The 26,304-nt window shown below is 43.6% G+C and overlaps 1 protein-coding gene across 2 annotated transcripts in view; it reads left to right on the forward strand.

Annotated features, from left to right (window-relative positions):
- The window catches only part of CLNK (cytokine dependent hematopoietic cell linker), a 198,068-nt gene that overhangs the window by 158,554 nt on the left and 13,210 nt on the right, over positions 1-26,304 (forward strand). For both annotated transcript variants that reach the window (XM_045771339.2, XM_045771340.2), the window contains exons 9-17: positions 469-494; positions 708-727; positions 1,730-1,840; positions 8,767-8,794; positions 11,819-11,837; positions 13,930-14,011; positions 15,748-15,788; positions 20,583-20,716; positions 24,281-24,358. In XM_045771339.2, the coding sequence (XP_045627295.2) occupies positions 469-494; positions 708-727; positions 1,730-1,840; positions 8,767-8,794; positions 11,819-11,837; positions 13,930-14,011; positions 15,748-15,788; positions 20,583-20,716; positions 24,281-24,358 (539 nt within the window). The remainder of the gene's footprint in view (positions 1-468; positions 495-707; positions 728-1,729; positions 1,841-8,766; positions 8,795-11,818; positions 11,838-13,929; positions 14,012-15,747; positions 15,789-20,582; positions 20,717-24,280; positions 24,359-26,304) is intronic.

A 26,304-nucleotide genomic window follows, 5' to 3' on the forward strand; every position in this document is an offset into this window, starting at 1 on the left:
CTGTCTTCGTATCCTGGTGCTGGTACTGTGCTTAGCTCAGAACAGCAGCCCAATAAATGTCCTGGAGTAGAATCAAATTGTGGAAATTAAACTATCTGAGAGTCAGAAGCCCCCCTGACCTTCATTCAGGCTTTTCTAGGGTTGAGTGGTCTTGAGCAATTGTCCTACCTAGTTTGTCCTTGCTGTGGTCTAAAATAACATTGGATTTGGGAGTCTTCGAAAACCCTTCCATCTGGAAAATTCTGTGATGCTATTTTCCTCAGTCTTCACCTCCAGAACAAAGGCCAGGATCGAATGAGATCACATCACTAGTGTTATTAGGTCCTGGGTACCTAATAAGATCTCAACAAACCTTAGTTGACTTTATCATCAAGATTATTCAAATGGGAATGATTTCCATTCTAACATATGGAAAACTAGCTCAATGACATTTTCCATAAACTCACAGCTCTTCCTCTTCTGTTACAGGAGACAGACCCACAAAGGGAAACAAGGTAAGAGAAATCATTAAAATGTGTCTGTTATCCACTCTTTATTTTAGAAGCACGGGGATGTGGACAGTGTAAAGGCTTAGATATCCCTTGAAAAATATACCCCAGACGTTTGGTTGGGATTTGTCATTTCTATTTGTAAGCCCCAAAATTGTTAAGCATTAGCTCTGCTCAGAGAACAATAAATTTAATTTCTGATTCTCTTTCTTTCTGCAGACTCCTTTACCACCTCCTCGGTAAGACACCTAAAATAGAAATTGTATTTTGCTACGCACTTAAATGATTAGTTCCAGAATTTGAAAAGCTCCAGAATTTTAAAAAAGAAAAACACGAACAATTGATGTGGAAAAACTAAGATGAGCTGGCCAGTGACCAAGGTCGAACAAGCCGGCCGCTCCACGTACCTTCACTCATCCGTCTGTGATGCTGTACTCCCCGTCCTTTCCTGTTTCTTCCATTTAGTACAGAAACCCCCAGACAGTACCGGCCCTAGGACATGCCTTCAGGAACTTACAAAGTATAGGCCTATATTTATATATGCACAAGGATTTTTCTACCTAGTATATATAGAAATACTACTACTCAGATTCTATTACACATATGCACAGTGACAGCCACAGCCTTGACTTCTCAGGCTCTGGGTGAGTCCGTCACTCTGCTGTCCTACTCAGGGCCCTGAGAGGACCTCCATCACAGTGAACCACCCTTGCTGGTAACCTCGCATGCCCTCTCTCTCTGCCACCCTGGAGGGATTTGTCTTGAACACAGACCGTGTCTTTGCTCTCAGAATCTCCAGCCTCCACCAACAGTGCCTGATACGCTTTACAAACGAGTGAATGGCAGAATAAATGGGGGAGTGAGACATTCGTGGACTTTCAAACACGTTCCTATTTCTTTGGGGCGTTTAAAGAGCTCACACCTTTCAGTCTTCGTCAATCTCAGACAGGGGGCATACTGAGAAATCTATGATGCTCTGGAAAAAAATGACATCACACACTCTGGAAAACGGAACCAGACCAAAGAGCACGTTGTAGGGAGGGAGCTTTAGGGTCACTAGGAGAATGACTAGAGTATTCTGATCATCGCAGCTACCTGAAATGGATCAGGTTGCCCTGTCAAGCAGCCAACACCCCAAAATGGATTTCCCACCCAAAGCCAGGGACACAGAGGGCAGGGCGGGCTGAGGACCTACCTGCCCAGCAAACCTTCTCAGACTCTCAATGTGACTCTTCCCACAGGCCACCTGTCACTCTTCCAAAGAAGTACCAGCCCTTGCCCCCCCAGCCGGAGAGCAGCCGGTCACCCCACCCTCAGAGGCTCAGCTTTCCCGACGTCCAGAAAGGGCCCAGGTGACAGGTTTGGTGTGGTTGCTGGTGAAATGCCCAGGGAGGCTGGTGGGCTCGGGAGGGTGAGGAGGACAACCGGGGTCTCAGGAAACAGGTTCCCTACTGTGCTGGGAGGAGGCAATGATGCCTGGAGGGAAAATACCCTTAGAAACCTGCACTTTGATTCTTTAACAGAAAATATACCTTCTTGGGGTGCCTGAGTGGCTCAGTCGGTAAAGCGTCTGCCTTCTGCTCAGGGCATGATCCCAAGGTCCTGGGATCCAGCCCCGCATGGGGCTCCCTGCTAAGCGGGGAACCTGCTTCTCCTTCTCCCTCTGCCTCTCCTCTTGCTTGTGCTCCCTCTTTCTGGATTGCTCACTCTTTCTCTCTCTGTCAGATAAATAAAATCTTTAAACACACACACACACACACACACACACACACGCTTTCTTTGTAATAAAATGAGTTATTGAAACCAAGGCTCACTTGAGACCTGAATTGTTATTGAAAAAAATGTTAAGTGCCAGAAAGGAATCAGGACTTTTTAAGTAAAAACCGAAAGGGGTTCAGGCTATTTGCAGACCAATACCGTCCCCCAGTTTCTCACCACCCCGGCTGTGGGAATATAATGGCGTGTGAAAACCCATTTGTCAAAAATGTTATTGCCATTTTGACAAATAATTGAAAAGCCAACTCTCTGGCATTAAGCTGACGACAGAGCCCCACTCCCATACGTGTAGGGCATCTGGCAGCCGGCCACAATCGCGAAATGTAACAAACACGAATAGACGCTTTTCCCCCCAAGACAGTTTGCATTTCCAAAATTTCCTCATTTTAGAAGTCAGAAGAGAGATTAACATTTCTCTCTTGCTCCTGCACAGAATGCATGACGCTTTCTTACTGCGAGCTTGAATCAGCAGCCTGGAGCACAAGGCATTAGTCAGTAAGCACTTTTCATAGATACAGAAATTCAAAGTATCAGGCACGTTTTGAGCTTCCGTGGAAAACCCCGTCATCCTGGTTCTGATGGGGAATGCTGAAGAGCCTAAAATGCCATTTCCCCCTTATTTTTCTGGCAAATGCCTCTTCATCTCTTCATCCTTTGCAGCCCCGCACAAACACATGTCCTCTAGGCAGCAACCCTCCACCTCTCCCCTCTGCCATTTCCCCTGGTCTGCTGGCTTCTCCACTGGCCTTGCCGCGTGGGGAGGGATGCAAGCTCTCAGGTGCCAATTCCAACTGCCCCAGTTGAAATCCAGGTGCTCCTTCTTATGAGCTGGCAGACTGGGGGCAGCAGCTCTCGGCTGGAGGTGACTTGCACTCGGGGAAATCAGCAGTGTCCAGAGACATTTTGTTGCAATGAGTCAGGTAGTGGGAATGCTCCTGGCGTCTGGTGGGTAGGGGTCAGGGATGCCGCTAAAGACCCTGCAGTGTACGGGACAGCCCTGTGACAGAGGATAACGAGCCCTCAAAGGTCAATAGCCCTCAAAGTTGAGAAAGTGCTTTAGAGCAAATGACCAACCCTCACCCAGCCCTCGACCTTCTGGGAGGTAACGTGAGGATAACAGTAATACCTACCACCCACCTCATGGGCTAATGTGAGAATTACACAAGATGAATCATGGCAAGCGCTCAGCACTGCCTGCCCAGCACATAGCTGTGACCTTGAGCCCTTTCCTGTTGGTGCTTTTGCCCATCTCCCACCCCGTGTAATTGTTTGGAAAATTGTTTGTAAAAGTTTGTCTGTTCCACCCCAAAAGGGGGGACTGACTCATTTCGGTGTGCATAGTTCCCAGCACAGTGTCTGTCTCGTACATAGTACACCTTCGATACACCTGTTTCCTTCTGCAGTTTCCAAAGGGTCCCAGCCAGACTGGGAGTCAGCAAATTTGCTCAGTTTTGATTTCTAGTTTCAAAGCTTGAGAGACAGGGAGGCAACAACAGCCAACAACAGACCATCAGATCCATGAGGTGGTTGTCTACGGAATCGAAAACATAAAGTGTATCATCCCTGAAAATAGTGACCAAATAGTGTAATACGTTCAGAACTGGTCAAAACTCAGGGAAGTAAGGAGACAACATAGGAAGAATAAAATATCAGAGCTGATGAGGTTGTTCAGTGCGGGGAAAGAAGAGGATTTTCTCTTCCTTCCGTTGCTTCATACTGGAAAGCACAGGTGTTGGGACCCAGCAGAAGGGGGTTTGGATCCCAGCTGAGCCACTTCTGGAGGCATTATCTCGTAAAGCTCTTAAACAGTTCTGAGTTTCCGTAGTTGTGAAAACAGCAAAACCGTCCCCATGTGACCGAGTGGCTCCAATTTCTCTAGAGCGCCTAGGATACTATCTGTCACAGCACAAGAAAGGAAGAAAAACACCTGAACACCATCTCCCATCTGTACCCCCGGAATTAGGCACCCCTAAGCCAATTTTTCTCTTGAAATACAGGCTATTTATTCTAGTGCAATGTTTCTCATTCTGGCTTTACCTTAAAATAATTAGGAAAGCTTTTTTAAATGTACTATTCCCCAGTATCTGCTTTAATCCCTGTTTTAAAGCTCCCCCCCCCCCCCCACTGAATCTGACGTGCAGCCACAACTTAGGACCCGGAGGGAACCAGGTTCCAGAGGTTCCAGGAATCCATCTGTCAGTAAGTTGATGGTCTTTAGGCCGGTCCTGCATATGCTCCAGCTTCCAGTGTCTAAAATAATACTCCCTCGATCTGCCAATGGGTTCCTCTGCAGCCTGGTCACTCCGATCTATCGTGCAGCCGACGCCGTGGTGTGGAATCTTTACAAGTGTGCATTCTGCATCCTCTAGGATTTCTGCAGCCATAGTTCAATTTGTTTAATCGCTTGTAGAAGTGGCAAGAACCTGTCTGGGTCTCTCCACCATCAACCCGTCCAGAGTGTCATGACATCCATCTCACTGTACCCTGCCAGCAGCCCTCTAAAGTATGGCTTTCTAAGGCTCAGTGGCTGGTTCACAGTTGATGCCTGGTAAAATTCACTTCCCTACCCACTGGGCACAGAGGGTCACTAGGGTTCGCAGAGGTTAGGTGACTTGCTCAAAGTCATAGGGCTGGCGTAGGACTGTGGAGGGGTCCAAAACATGCAGAACCTGTGAGAGGCCAGGAATGTCACCATGAATAAGGAAGAGTTTTGCTGTAGGAGGAGAGCTTCCAGATTCATTTTGAGTTGGGCGCCATCTTGGTAGTCGGATGACCATTACTAATGACCCCCATGGTGCCTGTCAACAACCACAGGAGGCTGTGGCCATTACTAATGACCCCCATGGTGCCTGTCAACAACCACAGGGTGCTGTGGCTAGGTTCACTTCCTCTGACAACAGAGGGGGCACTGGAGAGCTGAGCGGCTTCAGACCGCGCAGGAAGACTAGTGCCCGCTCCCTCCTACCGGCTGCTCCGTGGGTGCTTGGAGATGGGCGGCCCTGCATCAAGGGAAGCTGTGCTCTACACGTGGTAGTCCACGGCAGCCACTGAAGGCAGCGGACAGCTGCAGCCCCTCACAATGGGCTCCGCTCTCTTGCTCGATGGTGAATGCAGCTCTGGCTGACGCTGGAGCCATTTGTCTGTGCCAGCTCGGCCAGTCTCGATTTGAGAGCTAGGTCCTGGCTTCACAAAACGGTTGCTGAATCGAAGCACTTCAGTTAATGAAAACGCCACTTAAATCCTTCACTGACGACTGAAAACTAAAAGAGAACTTTGAAGTCTGGGGAATGTTCGTTGGGCGTTCTCAACCCTTCGTGTACCATTGTTAGGATTTTTATCATATCCGTGTACTTAATATTTTTTGCTCAGCTCATTTTTTTTTAAAGCAAGGACATGTATTTAAAAGGGAAATATCATTAGCATCACTGCAACACAGACCGTTTCAGAGCCAAACTTGGAGCCTGTGGCATTTTCTCTCTCCTAAAAGGGAAGACAACTAAAATGCAAGAGCAGTATTTGGATAAAGTCACCACCACATGGAGACTCTGACATAATCAGAAAGAGATTAAAAAGGGAATAACTGTCCCACGATGGATCCCTTGTAATTTAAACACCAAGGCACGTGTACCAAATAAAGCATTCTGAATAATCTTCAGAGGAAACGACCTTCGCTGAGCTCTTGTCACACATGGGTCCACTCCGGGGTGTGTCGGATGTTTTACCTCACGTAGTCCCACAACCACACTACGCAGAAAGCAATACCACGAGCCCCAGTTTACTGAGAGGGACACAGAAATGCAGAGAGGTCACGAGCCATGACGTCTCCCTGCAGCTTCAGCAAACTCCAACCGCACGGGGCAGGGTCCGGCCGAAATGTAGTTTACAGATGGTACCTGCTATTTAACCAACAAAACACCTGTCTGCCTAACTACGCTTTTCCCTTTTCAACCAGCAAACCTGACACCACATCCGTTTAAGCAACCTCGGGGATAAAAAAGTGTACATTCTGATGATTTGGGAAGTGAGAACAAAAAAATTGGTAGAAACCGGAGTCCTTGAAGAGAGAGGAAGCATGGATTACCCAGAAGTTACACAAATTTGCATGGGAACAGAACTTATCGATGGGAACTAATGATTTAAGAGTGTGCATTTAATTATTATTATTATAGTTTTGCGAGATGTTGCCATTGGGGGAAACTGGGTGAGGTGCACACAGGATCTCTCTGTGTTACTTCTTACACGAGCATGAGACCTACAATTATCTCGGAAGGAAAGTTTCATTTAAAAGAAAGCGTGACAGTGAAAAGTGTTCTGCCGACGGAAAGTGTTATTTTCTTTCAAATAGCCTCCACGTCCATTATTTCATGAAAACCTTAAGCAACCCTCTTCATTTCTGTGTGGGTTTACCCATTTTACAGGTGGGAAAACCAAGTTTCAGAGAAGGGACTTCACTTCCTGAGGATGAGGGAGCTCACAGAAGACAGAGCAAGGATTCAAACCCAGTTTATGTAAAACTAAGCAAAATCTAAGGGAAGCTCAAGAAGGGCTATTTTTACAGTAAAATGGATTATCCTCAATACACACTGAGCACCTATTACGCACAGGAAAGGAGGTGGGGAAGCTTTATTCGTGCCATGGAGGCGGTGACCACGGTTTATCGGCCGTCTCGGAAACAGAACACAAGAGAACTTACACTGAGATGAAAGGTGCTCTCGGGGAGGTGGTGTGGTGCGGTGGGGAGGGGGCCAAGTCCCCACCCTGCTCCGCCATCTTGTCACTGGCAGGTCTCCCCCCAACGACCACCAAAGCCCGATGCCTTCATTGTATAGGTAAAGGGAGCAACTAACTTGGGAGTCTTGTCAACATAGTCGTTTCCAGGCCCCAAAACACTGCTGTGCACAGAAAACACTCCTACAATTACTTGGGTTCTCACCTAAAAATCCATTTTTTTTTATGTTACCACTTCCAAAGCCTCGCTTTCCTGAAGCCTCAAATTTCCATCAATCAAGTATATTTATTTACAAATCAAGCAATTTTATCTAAACAGAAGGACACTAGGTAGGTTAAGGAATATTAGACAAGAAGACTTATTTACAAACTCAGTTAAACCTCCTTAAACATTTGAATTACCTTTGTACACCTAACTTTAAACCCTAACGAGCAAAACTTTAACAAATTTTATAAATCAAATAAGGTAAATATATAAATCTAGAAAAATTCAAGTTCTCTCAAACAGTTTAAATCCTTTATAAATGGAGTAGAACATAACTTGACTCTTGTAACTTAAAATCACAAGTCTAAAATCTATTGCACATTTTAAATTGAAGCCACATGGCCAATCGGTCAGTAGTTCCAAAATGCCAGAGTTCTTAAACATTAAAAATAGAAATTAGCCTCAATTTAACCCGAATAATTAATACTATGGGTGTCTGTTCAACTTTATTACTTCTGATCATATCTCTTCCTCTTCCCACTTGCCCCACTGAAAGGGGGAGGCAGGGGACAGATGTACCATCTCTGATGGGCTGATGAACTGGTTACAAAATACGGCCATCGGTTCATTTGCCTGCTGCTTGGCGGTCTGAGAGCAGGACACAGCGTCTGAGTGCTGTATGCTCCTGGGCTCATGTCCATCACTCTAGAGCAACAGTCGCCATCTGACGCAGGTGTTGCTGCCTCAACCTCCCCATCTTCCCTCAGGACCAGTCTCCCGCTGGCAGACCCAGGAGACAGAATGTGCCTGTCTCCCCCACGCCTTCATCGCTCCTCATCTGACTTTGACCACATCCCAACAGCAGTGCCCACTGAGAGCCTCACATTGTCATCCTTCTTGCTAGCAATCCTCACAATAACCCCCCAAGATGAATGCTCTTGTGGCCATTTCACAGATGAGAAAGACAAGGTTCAGAGGGCGAATTGACTGAATTGACAGTATCCACAAAAGCCTGGCTGGCTCTCCTGAGACCGGCCCAGGTCGCACATCAGCACACTGTGTGTTGAGTTCTTACCCCATCATTCATTCCATGGTCTGTCTCCGTCTCCCCTCATGGAAGCATCCTTCTTCAGACACACCGCTTCCTGGGATCCCGCCGTACCCTCACTTCACACATAAGACTCTTTATGCTTCCTCAAAGCAAAACTCTAAGAGATTTGCAATCAAGGTAATAATAGCAGGTCTGACTGTGCTAATGAAACCCGACACGGAAAACCAAATGGCAGGAGAAATGATGATGTTATTGAAATTCTCCAAAAATGAGAAGCTATTCATGTCCTTTCTGTCACCACCTTTCGTATTGCCTCGTAACTTCTTCTGTTGCTTAGAAAATTATGAGAAGGATAACCTGGCTTTTGTTTTATAGAACAGTGATGAATCTCACGCTGGACCACGGGCTGTTAATTTGGCAATGAAAATGCAGTCAAAGGTTTTTAAGGGCTCAGAGTGATTTTATCTGGATCATTATGAACTGTATTTTATGTAACACCATATTTCTTTTCCTTATAGGCAGATAAGCTTAAAGGACTTAAGTGAGGTGAGTGGCAATTTTGTCCTCGGAAACAAAGACGGGATTACTGTACATTGGTGTCTGTGATGGGCAAGACACTATGTGATTTAGAGACTTTGTCACACTTAGTTTTCATAATTGCTATGGTCAAATGTATTATTATCTCTACTTTAAAGATGAGGAAACTAAAGCAAAACACGTTAAGATCCAGATCTTAGACCAAAGTCTTATTTTGCATCCTGAATATATTCAGAGTTCACCGGTCCAATGAAGAGCATCCCAGTTTCCATGGAAGACATAAAGCCTCCACCTGGACAGCTTCCAGGCTTCAGCTTTATGGAAATAAGATGCTGTAAATTGTTCTATACCTTGCCATTTGTTCTTCACAAGAAAGACAAGATGGCGCAGTACAAAAAATTTGAGATACAGACCCACACAGACCTGGCTTTGAATACACACACAACCTCACCCCTCTTTTTGTTTTTTCTGCCACAAAATAGAGATAGATATAGTTCTTTGCAAAGTTGTTGTGAAAAAGCTGGAGTAAGTCAACGCAAGTGCATAAGCCACCAGGTGAACAGTAGGAGCTCACTCACTAAACGGCCTGAAAGTCAGGTACCATGGAGCTGCCTTAGAGCCCCTCAGCACTCAGCTCCCTAACCCCCAATGAGCACGTTTCCTAACAAGTGGTGTGTCCGCTGTGACTGATGGAAAGTCACTGACCAACAACCAGAGTGGCCTCACCTCGCTCCCACTGGCTTCCTGAGGGACACGGTTCTTGTCTTAGTACTTCAACTATGCTCTTACATCTAGATGGCAGAGGTTAATCTCTTTTTTTTTTCTTTCTTTTGTTCTGTCTGTCCCTTCTTATCTGGCTTTACGAGAATGCTAAAATCAAAAGTCACATTTCTCATTTCTCACTCAAAAGACACGTTACTACCTCTCAACTGTCAGATGATCGTGGCAAGGACAGCACATAACTGCTGAACGAGAACGTGAGCCCTGGTTCCAACCAGGACCTCACCCGGCTCTCCCTCTTCCGGGAGTTGTTGGATTTTCCAAGCGCCCCCAGGAAGGAGAAAGGTGGGGTGGCCCTCTGCTGCTGGGCACTCTCTGACTCCACCCCTTTGTTCCTGTGGGTCTAATTTATGTGTCCCCAGTAGCAGAGGGCTGCCACCCAAGATGATCTATAGTCCACAACTCCTGGGTCAGCCTGCAAGGACAATAGGCCCTCCGATCAGTAAGGAGCAAGAAGGAAGTAGCGAGGTCAGCCCCAGACAGCGAGGGTCATGCCGGACAGTTTGTTTTCTTTGTGACTCTGGTTGGCATTCTAGAAGTAGATATCATCTAAAGAACAACACTGCCTACTGGAAAAACACATTCTTCCTCCTTATCTTTTGCCAAGACACTTCCCGGTTGTTTGTCTGGGCTGAGAGTCAAGGCCATTTCTCCACCATAAAAGTCCATCTCATGGGGCAAATGCCATGCTTGGGTGTGAAGTGCTTACTCACATGTTATCTTGGGAACCAGCTGCCCCAACGCAAATTCACATAGCACATTATAGTTGTCAAAGAGAGACTCATTGTCTCCTTTAATTCTCACAAAACGCTAAGAGACAAAGAAGCCTCAGGGAGGTGGAAGATTTGCCAGAGTCCCCACAGCTGGCAGAAGACAGGGCCAGCCCCTGAAAATCCAGGTCCTCTCCCCACACTATGATTATCTGGCTCAGGAAACACAGAGACACTTCCGAGCTCAAGTAGCTTAAAAGAAAAAACAAAAAAAAAGTAGCAGGAGAAAGGGAAGAAGGACAGGGATGGAGGGAAGGACATAATAAAGGAGGCATGACTATTTAACTTGAATGTTTATTTTCTAACAACAAAAAAAGGTAAAGTAGATAAACTAGAGAGATTTTTACCCCACTTTTCTAATTGCATTCCATTTTAAATTCAGAGCCCTCAAGCACAAAGTGGGCTGGATCTCAATTAAACAAAACACCTGCTCTCCCAGATGGATGGCATCTTAGCCGTGTTTCCAGCTCTGCTCCCCAAACTCCTTCAACAAGCCTGAGATTGTCTTCCACAAGACTGTCTCTACAACAGCCTCTGATTGGGCCCTTGGAATGGCCAGGTCCAAAGTCTGGGCAAGACTCAGTGGGGAGACTTTCAAACCACTCATTAGAATGGATTCATTACCTTTTTTACTTTGCCTATATATTTGCCTGACTTGCTGTCCATGATGAAATGTATGGCCTCTTTCCAGAACCCAAGGGGACACTGAGGTCTTTAAAACAAAAGGGCCTGTCTGTTGGCTAGCTTCAGACAAGAGATTCAATGCCTCTCTGAGCTATTTGTTGTTAAAGGTTTCTTGTCTGCAAAGCCAAGGTGAGTCAGGAGACCTGGGCTCCAGGGTCAGGACACACACACACACACACACACACACACACACACACACACACACACCTCTGCATGTAAATACATGATAAGTCCAGTTTGTAGCCTGAACTTTTCATGTAACATCGAGACATACTTGTAGTATACTCCTATTTCAGACTCTGCATAAATACTTGCGATGCATTTCTAATATTCCCATAAGTCAGTATAGCACCAAAATTTACCAAACCATTCCCACTTAGCTGGGCATGTAGATTGTTTCCATGTAAGTAATGATGTACTAGACATCTTATCATGGAATTTGGTCCAGATTTCAGGTGTTTTCTTAGGGAAAAAAGTCTCATCAATGGAATTACTGGAATGAGAGCAGGAGCAGTCCTAATGTTCTTGACAGCTATGGTTCAGCTGTTTTCAGAAGAGTCACACTTAAGCCCCATCCGCAGACTGTCTGTTTGCCTGCTGCATCACGCAGACAGCATAACATTGTGATTTTTGCTTAGTCTTTTGGAGGATTATTTGTAGGTTTTAAAAAATCTATACTAACAAAAATCTTGCCCAAATTCTACTAACCAATTGCTCCAAAACACATGGTTTAATGTAAAATTCTTTATCACCAAGACTCACTCAATGCTATTATTTTTTTTTTTCTAATTCAATGCAGGTCCTTGGAACAGAGAGAGGTAAGCTGTTTACATTTGTTTTCATACCCCAATACCATTAGGTTGAGTTCCATTTCCAGATTTGTAGCATTATCATTTTTTGGTTCATAAACATTCTTTTTATTATCATATTTGAGTTTATTTTATTTAATATTTTTTATTATATTATGTTAGACACCATACAGTACATCCCTAGTTTTTGATGTAAAGTTCGATGATTCATTACTTGCGTATAACACCCAGTGTACCATGCAATACGTGCCCTCCTTAATACCCATCACCGGCCTATCCCATTCCCCCCCACCACCACCGAAGCCCTCAGTTTGCTTCCCAGAGTCTATCATTTTTAAAAAGGATTGTTGCAGGGCCTGGGGTATAGGAGCACCTGCACGCGTGCATGACCACGTGATCCAGGGGGGCCCAGGACCTCCTAGTCTACTCAAGGGCCCTCTGGTTGAAACAAGGGGGTTAAAATCGGGGCTGAGCTGGAGGTCTTTCTTCTGCCACAGGCAGCTGACAAGAAGGGGGCACGCTATCAGCCCCTGCCACTTTAGAGAGACGTGGCTGGCCCACTGCTCCAGAGAAGCTCTTGGCGTCCACAGCTTTGATGGCACCCATGCACGCACACACCCTCATCTCAGTGCACACACACATACACACGTGTGCACATCATCGGTGTCACTGTGCAATGCAACCCAACACTCACTCAGCAGCTGGCAGGTGCTAAGCGGCAGCAAGTTCATGCCCACCTTGGAAATACCGTTCACCATTCCCTTACGATGAGCTCCGTCAAAGCCCAAAGGCCTGATCCATGACCCAAAGAGTTAACACAGGCAGCATAGTCCCACAGAGCAACATTGGTAGGACTTCAGAGGCTGCCACCAACTCACGGTGTAGTTTTGGCCACGTCGTGTTGCCTCTGTGGGTCTTAGGTCTGCTCTTCTTTATACAGAGGGACTTAGGCTTGAGTGGGCCTCATCCGGGTTTGGAGATTCTCAAGGGTCCCTAATGGAGAAGCGGGGTTTTTGGCAATTGTAAGGAATTTTAAAACCTAAAGGGAACTGTGCCTTTTTCCACACCAAAGCTCCACATCCCCACTAAAATGTTCAGATGTTGTCACCATGGACTTCCAGGATTATCAGTGCAACGATGTCACGTTGCTCAGCACGTGAGGGGCAGAGGCTCTGGGTGGCTGCTGATGACATGAAATGATTTTACGGGATGGGTGACCAGCGGACCGGGTATCAAGCCCAGTCACACTGCAAGTAATCACAGCCCTTCAGTCAGAGGTGTCCGGTCTGTGACCCACCTTGGACAGAGCAAGACCAGAATTAAGACACGTCGATGTCGATGCGCTTCCTTAACTTGACTCCTTAGGACCCCAACTGGGAGAGTGTTTTATGGCATTCCATATCCTTGTATGCTTATATCCCTCGGTGATTTGGAAGGCAGATTAAAATCTATTCATGATGAAAAGGAAATAAATAGCAGTCACATCCACGGCATATGTAATTACTAAATAACTCCAGTTCATATGGGGGGCAGAACTTTTCAAACCTCAAAGATCCAAAGGGGAAAACTAAGAAAGTGTATGCCTGCTGGCGAGCAGGTAGGAACGGCTGGTCTACTCAGAATCCTGGGAGCTCTCCAGCCCTGTCGCAGAAGAGATGAGACTTCAGGAGAGCGTGGGCCAGCCCTGGGCAACCCCCGGCCCAGAGCACTTCTTAAGTTTCACCATTTCATTTATGTTCCTATGTAAGTTTACTTTTGAATGCAGAATTCAACTTCGCTTCACTTCCATGCCAAGCCCTTCCGATACGAAATACCTTCCAATGTGATATTCTGTATTCCGGGAAGCTCAATGCTGAATTCCAGATTCAGCATTCTTGATATTATTGAATATTCACTATTCAAAGTGGTTTTTATAGCCTTGGGGAAAAGCCTCCCCCAGGAGCCAGGGGGGTTTTAGAGTATGTAGGTACCATTTCTGCTGGCCACCCACAGCCTGCTCCTACTAATCAGAGATCGCTCAGATGAAATTACAGAAGTTCTGTTAGGTCCCCAGTCGTTTTCTTTTTACAACCTGACCAAATTATGTGACTCCTTTATGCAGTTCCTCATTACCAGATGAAGCCTGAATCAATTCACCTGTCACAAAATCAAAGCACTCCAGAGATTCCTCTTGCCACTGCCAGGTAAGGAGCCAGGAATGTCTTGTTGGGCGGCAACCTGGGGGTCGGGCCACGTGTTGTCCTGGATAATGACGCACCAAGACTTCCTGAGAAATGGGAAGTCTTTGGTCTTTGATAATGAAGCCCAATGATGAGGCCTAAGGGAAACGTGTGAGTCACAGTTGTTAGGGAAGCTAATGGCATTGTTCTTCCTGTAATTTACTAGTGATTGCTTATTAGAGAAGTTTGGGAGATCTGAAGGCTTGGATATGAACTAGACAGGATTAACTAGAATGGATGCAAATCGCTCTGGGGAAAAAAAGTTGGCCATTTCTAATTATCCTCAGTTGGTAACTTGTAGGTGACCACACGCAAACTGACAGCTACTTTGAACAAAACTTCATAAATGGTTGAAGGTTGGCAATGTCATTATCCGATTTAACACTGCCTGATCAGGTTACTGCGACAACTACTGTCCCACTGAAGATTCGAGGAAGCAAAGGCTCAGACCAGCGATTCACTGACCAAGGTCACCATAAATCAGTGGTGGCTTCCTTACAACAAAATCCAGGGCCTCCAAAATTAGTGCTTCTAAGGTCCCCATGACCCCTGGCTGGCCAGAGGCTCCAGCCTCAGTTCATGCCACTTTCCCACCATCTCAATCCCTGTCATCACTTAATGCAGGACATTTGCACGTGCTATTCCTCTATCTATACCACCTCCTGCCATATTTCCCTCCCCCCCCACCCCGACTTGGAAAACCCCTCTTCAGCCATCAGACCCCAGCTTAAAGTCACACTGAATTTAGAAGAAAGTTCTGACCTGCTCCCCAAAGGGAATAAATGAGGCCCAGAGAGACAGAGTTCCTTACCACTGAAGTCAAGTCCAACTTTGATGCCCACTTTTCAGTAGCCCATGCTGCCAATAATGGCTTGATTCTGAAAATGCATGAATGCTGATTTTCCCTGATGTCCTGCCCACAGTTAAGATGCTGTCTTTTATTTATCCAATAAATACTTACTTTGTCTGTGGTTAGGAGAGACCCACCAGAATCCCATTGCCCAGCCTCATCACTAGCAAACCACATCCTTGGGCAACGCTATTTGCCCTAAGTAGATGCCGAGAGCAGAGCCAGGCCTGTTGCAAGTGCCCGATAAATGTCAGCTCTCACGGCCACGGCCAGGCCTGCACATCAAGGGCATGATCTCCATCCCCCATTACCTCCCCTTCCCTTACTTGAGTATTATTGTTTTAAGTATCTTTTATTACATATTTATAATCCTTTTCCTCTTACGGACTTCCTTATAATAATTCACCATTTTCTGACTTAGCTTACATATCAAGAAGGAACAAAATAATTTCTGTGCTCCTCTTGCTTGCTACGGTTCACTGTCTTTCAACCGGTAAACAATTTCTACAGACTATTAGCCCCAACTCACCACCTAGCCACAGTGACTGTTGTTACGAGGCAAGTCTGAATTCATGGCTTCCAAAAGCAAAGAATCATGATATGTGCTTATTGAAATAGGATGGAAAGAACTTGAGTGGGTCAATTTGTTCCATATCTGTTTGCCTGCCTTGAGAAAAGAAAGAACCAGTCGCCTATTGCCTCACAAAACAGAAATTCTTGTATCTCAGCCAGTGAAATATAAAGTGCTTTATAAATGAGACTTAGTCCATCATGACTGACCTTGCCTTTAAGTGGAATTTTACCTACCAGGGGAAATACCAACTTCTGTCAATTCTAACATTTTCTTTAGCTCGCCATTTGTGATGAGGAACCACAGTGTGCAAGACAGAGGTAAGAGCACCTTATGTAAGAATTATGAACCAGACAGGTAAGCCATCCCTGCACTGGGATTTAGCGTTTGCAAGCCTCCACGTCGTCGAGCTGATGCACGGAGGTGTAATTAGCTCATTTTCATTGCTAATAGTATTCCGTTATGTTAATATCACAATTTTTATCCTTAATTCAATATGATTACTTAGGTGGTTTCCAGAGTTTTCTTCTTAATGAACATGATGGTGTTATGAACAATACTGTAGCAGCCTTCCCACGTACGCGACACGGTAACTTCTCTAAGAGTGAGATCTCTGGGGTGGAGGCTATGCCTCTCTTTGATTGTTCTAGATGCATTTTCCAAAGCAGACATATTCGTGTCACCAACAGCTTAGGAGTCCTCCTTGTTCCCCATCATCTCCAATGGTTGTTTTTGACAAACTTTTAGTTTTTGCCAATCCTTTGGATGTAAAATAGATTTATCTTAAGTCTGTCAAGTGAAGAAAATCAAATTGACTCCTCTTACTAATTGATTATAAAGATAAATATAGGCTAGCTGTCTGCAGAGAGGTCTATAGCAGCATATAAATATAGCATTATATTCCTATTGGTGGTGGGGTTTCATATTATTAGTATTACTTCGTTCAAACAAATCTATTGAGTTCTTCAGCATTTCTTTCTTCACTCCATACGCTGTGGAGATTCTGCGTTCAGGTCTAATCCTGCAGTCGCTTTCTGTTGAGCCACAAGAGGGCTTAGAGCTGGAGGAAGCAGACCCCATGGGATACAGTGGAAGGACTAAGGGTTCTACTGACCTAAGTCCCAGGGCTGCCTCTTTCCCTGCAATAGGGTCACCTTGAGCAAGTTCATTCTTGGATCCTCACCCTCCCTCCATCCATAAAATCCAAATAATAATATTAACTCACGGGGTTACACACACACACAGTCGTGTGACACAGAAAAGGCAATTGACACATTTTAATAAAATGTGATGGCACATGGAAGCATTCTGGTTCACCAACCCAGAAGCTCTCTGAACCCCACTGGGGTTTGGGAGAGGCTTCATTACATAGTCAGTACTGATGAAATTATTGACCATTGGTGACTGATTCAATCTCCAGCCCCTCTCCCCTTCCCTAGGTCAAGGAGGTGGACTAAAATTTCCAACCCTCCAGTCCCAAGGCTGGTTCACCTGTCAACCAGGCCCCATCCTTAGGCACTTTCAGAAAGTCACCTCACTAACATAGACTCAGGTGTGGTTGAAAGGGGTCTGTTATACATATTAAAGTACCTGTATCATTCTTATCACTTAGGATATTCCAAAGGCTTTAGGAGCTGCTGTTAGAAGCTGACTACAACCAAATACATGTTTCATCACCACATCAGAGTCTAAGCAAATGGATAGCAAGACAAAAAAAAAAATTGTTTTGATATATTGGAAGAGGGTCCAGAAAGGTTTAGCTCTACTCCAAAATTATAACAACATTATTCTCTAAGCTTGGGACTGTGGATGACCTGTGTTCTTTTTTGTTTTAAATTTTTGTTTTCTGATGTTTTCTTTTTCTATCAGTATTTTATAAATATTCTTTAAAAGATATGGCTCTTATCTTATAAAATTACTTTTTAAATTGCATGTAAGAGTAAATTAAAATTTGCCAATAAATATGTATGGATACCTACTTAAAATAAAATGCTTTTATATAATTTACAAAAGAAAAGCCTAAAACTGTGTTTCTCTTATAATATTAACAACATAAACAGTATGTTTTCTGAGTGATCAGTACAGGTCAAACACCAGGCTAACAGCTTTATATACAGAAGAATTTTGAAATATTAGTAATTACTGATATCAATATGATTCTACAACCCATGCCTTTTTTATTACGCTACCCTGCCTCAAATTTTATTGACCACCTACACAGTCCTCCCCATGGTGTTCTTCTACTTACTCCGTGTCAATCTCTTCATTAATGTGACCCTCTGTTCTCCAAGTAGGACAGTCCTATTTCATGGGGAGGGGAGTCCTATTTCATTTATATATATTTATATATGTAAATATAAATATATTTATATATGTATATATGTGTATCTGTATACATATACGCGTGTATATATAAAACATATAATATATACTTAATATTATAATATGTAATATATATATAAAATTTCCAAAGATTAGCTGCCATTATTCTAGAACAAAATCAGTTAAATATTTGCAACGGATTATATGCTCAGAATTTCATTCACTCATTAAACAAAGATCCAAAGGGCCTTCGGGGGAAAGCAGCACAGCGAAGGTGTTCTATTTGCTGTTTTGTTCTATTTAACTCAGTCTCTGCACAGACTGCCAATGCACATACCTGTTTCCAAATGCTCTTTTTCAAGTCGGACTTTTTAAATATTCAAGCAAGGCACTGAGAGTTGAAATATAATAAATCAGTTGCCACAATATAATGAAAAATTCATAATCACTGAACGCTATGATGTAAACTACACAAACCACGTAATCGAATATACTGATAATGGTTATTTTCTTTTCTCAAGTACACTCTTACAGTGTCAATCCATGTTGAAAAGATAGCGATGGCCATTTCAGTAGTAAGTCTCTATGTACTGTTTCACTATAATTTAAAGTTTTTAAAGTATTTTTAGAAATACTATAAGAGGGGCGTCTGGGTGGCTCAGTCGTTAAGCGTCTGCCTTTGGCCCAGGGCGTGATCCCGGGATCCTGGGATCAGGTCCCACATCGGGCTCCTCCACTGGGAGCCTGCTTCTTGCTCTCCCACTCCCCCTGCTTGTGTTCCCTCTCTCGCTGGCTGTCTCTCTCTCTGTCAAATAAATAAATAAAATCTATTTAAAAAAAAAGAAAGAAAGAAATACTATAAGAGCTCTCCTAGCTTTCTTTTGGTTAGGACTTGCCTAGTATATAGTCTCCAACCCATTAGTGATAACTTTGTCATTATACTTAGGTGTCATTATATTTGCACATAACTAAGAAACTCAGAATGCCCTAATTCTGATGGCAGGGATTCGGCACTGTTTGAAAATTAAGCTCCTTTACTTATAAAATTTGACAATCAGAGACGTCTTTATCGTAATTCCTATTTTTAAGGTCACAAACTGGTAGGTGAAATTAACTTACTATGATGAATGTGATTTAAATTTTAAGCTATCCAACATTTTTCAACAAACATTTAGGTACACATAACAAACATTCTTAGGCTCCACATTAAAAGCCACAATCCTTGGAACCATTAAAATAGAACGTAAAATGTTTCAGGAGTACTCCGTTCTTCTTAGTAAATTTAGAGAAAAATTCAGCTTTTTGATGACAAGAAGCAGAATAAAAACATATAACCTAAATGCTACAGGAACTGACATGTAAATATTTGCTATTAGTATTGTGTTTCAAAGTGTACTGTCAAAAGTACCCCACTCTTTCAAAGTTCTTGTTCAGCTACTAACTAGCACCATAATTTTAGTTATATTTTTTAGACTGAATTAAGACTGTATAGCTTATAATTCTGCCTTCATACTAATCACCTTTCTTCCATGTTGTTATCACTGTCCAGTATTCTACGTTGATACTGTCTTCATAGTCTCAAGGCTTTATGATTTTTATACAGTTAATCCTTACTTAAGATTACTAACATATTTACAAATATCTTTGCTTAGTATTTCTCCTAACACTTCAGTCCTTCCTTGTGGCCTTGATTTCATCCTTTATTAGTGTTTATTAGAATGACATGCGGTAGAAATCTGCTATTTTCATTGAATATAAAGAGAAAACACCATGTCCAAACTTGACAAATGGTAGTATCTTAAAATTTAGGTTCCTTGTAAACATTAAACCCCTTCAATGAACTTTTTGTATTCTGTTACTTTTTTTAATTTTTTTTATTATTATATCTTGTTAGTCACCATACAGTACATTCTGTGTATTCTGTTACTTTAAAGTCCATTGTCTATCTTGCTCTTTTAAAGAACCAGGCATGGTTTTGTAACATCGTGCATTGGTCACTTGGAATATTAGTCACAGACCTGAGCAGATCTTTCCAATGTTAACACATTTTATAATATTTTTTTAATTACATTTGCAAATAACACCACCAGTTTCATCAGAAAAGTGTGCTATTATGTAATGGTGGTAGATACAAGTTTTTCCAAATTCCAGTTTGCACTAGAAAAATCTAATTTTATAATTGGCAACAAGTACTGCCAGTTGTTTTCCGCAAAGTGACAGGCTTACTTTGTTCATTTTTAATAAAATATCAGCCAACTACTCAAGTCCGAATAACCATAATTTATCTGCTAGTCATTCCTTTAGGTTAAAAAAGTGATATTCCATTAAAACAAAAAGTTATTCTTTCAAGTTAAAAAAGTAATGTTTTCTAAGTTGAGAACAAGCTTGGCTTAAGAAACTGAACAGAGTTCATTATGACCAGAACAGAGTAGACCATGTGGGATGGATGGATAGATAGATAAGATTATTCCAGGCCTTATTGACAGAAGTAAAACATTTGGATTTTCTTTCAGGTGTAAAAGAAATCATGGAAGGATTTTTACCAGGTGGAATAGAAAGTCAGAATTATATCTTGTTAAGATTATTCCAGACGCCCTAGAGAGAAAGAGGCAAAAGCTGAAGAAAGAGAAAAATCCAGAGGAGACTGCTGTCCAGAATGAGATGACAGCAGTGTGGACCAAGGAGGCTGTCCCAGACACAGGAAGGAGCAATGAGTTCCAGCTCCTCGTCGGAGGGAGGTAATCTGAGACAGCAACAAAATCATATTTATATGTGAATTTCCTTTTCCCCAGATCATAAAGAAACAATGCAGTTTCATCCTCCCCAAAGATGTCAGTCTCCGGCCCGCTTCAGCCCTCAGGAAAATGTACTGCACTATAAAAACACAAGCTGGAGAAAGCCTTTCCCCACGAGGTCTGATGAAAAGGTAAAACAAATGCTTCTCTTCAGTGTCTAGATGAAGTTAGCATCTACAGAGAGCGTTACTGAACAATGCCTAGGAGGAGATCATCGTGATGGGCTTTATTTTTTTTTTCCCCTTCTGGCTACATATTACTGGTTTTTAATATTGTTTACAGTGTTTTGCTATATTTTATATAGCTCTTTTACCAGTCTTTAATTTGCATATTCTCAAATTCTCCAACTGGCTTTAATTAATCAAAAAAAAAATTGAGATCAAGGCCTGTGTTTTATATTCACTAGCTGTTCAATAATCTTTAAAGCCAACAAGGATTTATATATTGCAATTATTTTGCCAATAAAAGATCCACCTATCACATACTCATTTCATTTGAACAGTCCAACAAATATTTTACTGAGCACTTATTATATGCCACACAATGTGCTAGAGGATATGGTCTCCCAGAGGAGACGTAGAGCAGGGAGAGATGTTAACGGGTAACAGATGTACTCTTATTTGCCCTTCATCTATTTCCTGGTCTCTTTCTAAAATATTCCCCATCCCAATGATCTTCTTGGACCATGTTGCACTTACATTTTCTATGGGGGAGGGTGGGTGTCAAAACTTTCTTTGTAGTTTCCATGCCCTTCTCTCCATTACGTTATAACATTGCTTATTAAAGTCTTTCACTATAAGGCAGAGAGGAATATGCTCCTTCTGGGTCTCCATTCCATACCCTCATATGCTTGGGGTCCTGCTATGGAACTTGCAAAGGGTTTTAAGCAGAAGCAGAACATATAAGATACCTCTGGTCCAGTCCTATAATCCCTGCAGTAGCCTAAAGGTCTTTTGCTGTCCTTATATTAATGTCTACCTTAATTCTAAAAGACGTCTCATAGTCTTAAGTTAGACTTTGGGAAACTTTTGCACGTACTTCTATTATTGTCCCTTTTTATGTACCCTGCTTCCTTTCCCTCTGTCATCTCCCTCATGAGCACTGAAATTCCTGAGTTTTAACCAGGTGTCTCTCCAAAATCAGGCCCCTCCTAGAACCTGGATCCCTCACAGGCATGGGAGAGGCTCACACTAAATCAGCAGTTCCCTGATGTCAACAATTTCAGTGCACCTTATGATGTGTGACCTACCCTTGTACTATCAATAATAATGTTTACTTATTAATATTCTGACTCTTTTTTTTTCACTTCGTATCACTGTTCTAAAGAGAAAACCAGTACTACGTGCCATAGATAGGAAATAACCTTCAAACTATTTGCAACAATCCACTTCTGAGTATATGTGCCCCAAAGAACCAAAGGCAGGCACTCATACGGGTATTTGTACACCCATGTTCATAGCAGCGTTTTTCACAAGAATGCCAAGGCTGGTGGAAACAACCCAAATGCCCATGAGATAGATAGATAGATAGATAGATAGATAGATAGATAGATAGATAGATAGATACGTACATACATAGATACATAGATACATAGACAGACAGACAGACAGATAGCTTTTCCTTGGCTCCAAAAAAAATGAAATCCTCATACATGCCACAACACTGATGAAACTTGATGAAAACATTTTGCTAAGTGAAATAAGCCAAACACAAAAGGACAAATCCATGATTCCGATTACATGAGAGTAGAACTGGCAAATTCCTAGAGACAGAGTAGAATGGTGGTGGCCAGGGTCTGGGAAATGGGGAACGGGGATCTGTTTCACGTGTCTACAATTTCAGTTTGGCATGATGACAAAGTTTTGGAGATGGACAGTGGTGAGGGTTGCAAAACCAGGAGAATGTACTCAGTGTCATATATTTTTTTTAGTCTTTTTAAGTCACTTTTTAAGTCACTTTAACTCAAACCTTTTTAAGTCACTTTAACTCAAACAAAGCAAGGCCATTAAATTGTAGCAAGATCCCACCACTCACTAATGGCTGTAAGCATAAGGACTATTCTTCTGTTGCAGGAGAGATTAGACATGCCAGAGAGATAGTAAGGACATACTAGAACAAAAATGAAACATTGCTCTTGAATTATTCAAAGGGCTAGACAGAGAACTGAAAGGGGGCTCTTTCTCCCCCAGGTAATTCAGAGTTATTTAATGCTGTGTCTGAGTACCACCTAAACTCACCTGCCGGCACTCATGACCACACCTGGAGAAACACAGGACTATAAAATCTCTAAGTGTCTTCCAGTTTGAACAAGTAAATAAAGTCAGAATAGCTGAAATGCGCCATGACTCAGCCCTGCCAAGCCCCTGGACTATCTGAGAGACCGTCCAGAAGCAGCAGACCACCCTGAGCTCTGAGAGCTCCGACTTCTGAGGGGGATGGGGCTCTGAGGCTCCTTTGTTTCTGGAACCTGTTACATGGCTTTGCAGGAGTAGAGCAGAGCTGGTCCTGCCTCTGGACCTTCCCAAGGGGGTAGGGACTAGGCAGAGGAATTTATTCAAAGGGGGTCTTAAATAAGAGATGACTTTGAACCCCGACTAGATGAAAGAGAATGGCAGAGCCAGGCGGGAGGAAAGGGTGAGGTGTGAGGGGGTTTCTAGGCAGCAGGGCTGCCTCACGCCAAGCCCTGAAGCTATCTATGCATGTCCAGAGAACAGCAAGGACATCTGGCTGGCCGGACCCACGTCCTCAGACTGGAGGGTGGCAGCCAGTGAGGCTGCAAACGTAGGCTGGAGTTAGCTCATGCGTCTCCCAATGGCGCTCACACATGCTTGGGGGTGTACCCACTGCTGGAAGCATCAGGTGTGCACTGGGAGGACCAGAGCCGCAGACGGAGAGAACGAAGACCTGCTGTCCCATACTGAGCTCTTGCCAGCCATGTGACAGATGCTGACTCCCTGAGCCTGCACTGTCCTGACGTGCCTGCCTCACAGGATTATTACGGGGGTGGACTGGACAATGAATGAAGAATGGCCTTGGAGAGGTTGGACTCACACAGGTTATTGTTTAATGTTAGCACCCTTGGAATCCAGTAAAGGAATTGTAGATTCACGGTACATCTCCCTGACTGCCCTTTCTTCTGTTACGGTGGATTTTATCATCAAAATAGATCATTGGTATAATAGGGTATCATGGGACAGGGAGAAAGCCAGGCGGACCAGGGTTCGAATTCCAATTCCACCACATGGGACTTCACACAGTGCTATAAAGATGTTCTTGATCTGCACACCCCCCCCTATTTACAAGGACTGGGGCCACACTGGCTTTGCAAACAATACACCTCCCACCTTAGCTTCAGCAGGTGCAGATTCAGAAAGCACTGGTAGAAAAAGGGCTTATTACCCATGTTGAGCATGGTGCCAAAGGGCCTTTCTCAATAGATGGGAGTGAAACCTCTGGTTACTTTCAATGACAGACAGACTCTGTCGTGACAGTTTCCTATAATCCCTAAACTGCAGTTAGTGACTTGTCCTGTGTCCGTTTCCAGATCCAGGGATGGAATTTTTGTACTGCGTATTCACTATAAATCCAACTGTGGTTGGACCCTAGTGGAACAAAAACACGCTTTAGTTAATTAATTGATTAAAATTAGTACTTCTTTTTGACCCTAAAATATTCATCATTTACCCGCGCCGCAGGGTGTCCAACAGAATGACTGGTACATCGGAGAACACAGTCGCCAGGCAGTGGAAGAGGCATTAAGGAAGGAGAACAAGGTAACACCTTCTAGAGGGCCCACTTTGCCCCGTCTGCAGCTGTCTTACGGTTTCCTGCCCACAGGACCCAGCACGTACCAAGCAGTGTGCTTTGATGCCCCAGCCTGTATCTCTCGGTGCTCGGGAGGTTGTCATTAAAAGGGGAACTTGGCTGTGTCACTTGACTTGCTCTTCTTCCAAAATATCTTTAAGGAGGGCACGTGATGTGATGAGCACTGGGTGTTATACGCAACTGATGAATTATTGAACACTACATCTGAAACTTACTATATGTTGGCTAATTGAATTTTTAAAAATATCTTTAAGTTTAGGTTTCTTTAATGATTAAATGAAAGCAGTAAAATCGACCCTAAGGAACTATTTTGGAGACCAGATGTGGAAGCTGGGGTCTGAATGGAGGTCACCATGGAGGATGCCTTCCTTCTGCTTTCTTCCAAGTTCATCCCATTGCTAAGGGTCTGCCCAAAGTACAGGCGGGTCTTTATGTCTCCTGTCTTCAGGAAAGGTGTGGGGATCCTGAATGCTGTCATAGTCAGAATATGATAGGTTTCTGTAGTAACTACCCCAAGATCTCAGTTGCTTAGCATAGCAAAACCTTCTTGCTTGCGCTCTATGGGCTAGAAAGGTTTGGGTCCTTAGACCTAGGATGGTAGAGACTGTGTCTCCGTGTGTGCTCACACCAATCACGCACTGGCTCTTACCACATCCTCTCCAAAGTAACTCTCATTTCTCCTCACATTTCATTGGCCAAAGTGATTCACGTGGCCAGGCCTAACTTCCGAAGGGGTGGGGAAGGACAAATCTACCATTTGACAGAAAGGAGAAAAGAATTGAAATACTTGGGATCAGATCAAATGACTACTAAAACCACCATCACAAACAGCAAATAGCTATTAAATAACGATTCTACTACGAGCAGAGAGCTCTACTACGCTGTGAGAAATCGCTCACAAGTGAGAGAAAGGTTCTAAAGACTGTTGGAGCATCAAAACCTCTCCTCAACTAACCAGTGCAATGTTTATTATTGAATGAGGACATACAAAAATGGATGAGTTAATTAGTAAATGGGTGAATAAATGATAGGTCCCTAATAAATTAAAATAAATGTAGCCCTTGGAACTGATGTTGTAAAATTAAATAAGATAAAATTACATGTGAGTTTCTAGGGTAAATTGAATAATACCCCCTGACAAGAAACCCACATCCTCATCCCCAGACCTTGTGAATAGGCCACCTTAGTCCGATAAAGGGCTTTGCATGTGTGATTAAATTAGGAATCTTGAGATGGAGACAGTATCTTGTATTATCTGAGTGGATTCAATGTAATCACAAGAACTCTTATAAAAGGAAGGCAGGAATGTCACCCAGATGTGGGGGCTATAAGTCAAGGACCCCTGGAGGCCTCTGGAAGCCAAACAAGGCAAAGAAATGCATCCTTGCCGCGGGCCTCCAGAAGGAACCCAGCCCTGTGACCCCTTGATTTTAGCCCGGTCAAACCCTTATCAGAACTCAGCCTCCAGACCCGTAGGAGGATAAATCCGTGTGTTAGTCCACGGAGTTCATGGTGGTTTGTTCTGGCAGCTGTAGGAAATCAACACAGTTGCTCACAAAGTGTCTTGACCATCCTAGAAGTCAATGGAAGGAACGATCTCATTTTCTAGATGAGGAACCTGAGGCTAAATCAAGGTCTCAGTTGTAAAGTGGAAGAAGTGGCAGAGCCTATATTCAAGATCAGTGCTCTTTTCACCACACCACAGCTGCCTCTCGTAGCCATCACAGTTCACTTTCCAGCGGGGAGCCGTAGGGGCCTTGCCTGCAGGGCCCTCCCCGCCCCCTCGCCAGGGAATCCCACCTGAGCTGACCTCTGCTGGCTAGACAGGGGAACAGGGCGCCAGCTCCAACCTTGCCTCCTGCTCCTGGCTACTCAGTACCCAATGAGCCACAGC

The sequence above is a fragment of the Ursus americanus genome, chromosome 8 (genome assembly GCF_024610735.1).
Source record: "Ursus americanus isolate L20-20 chromosome 8, mUrsAme1.1.p, whole genome shotgun sequence".
Classification (NCBI taxonomy): Eukaryota; Metazoa; Chordata; class Mammalia; order Carnivora; family Ursidae; genus Ursus; species Ursus americanus.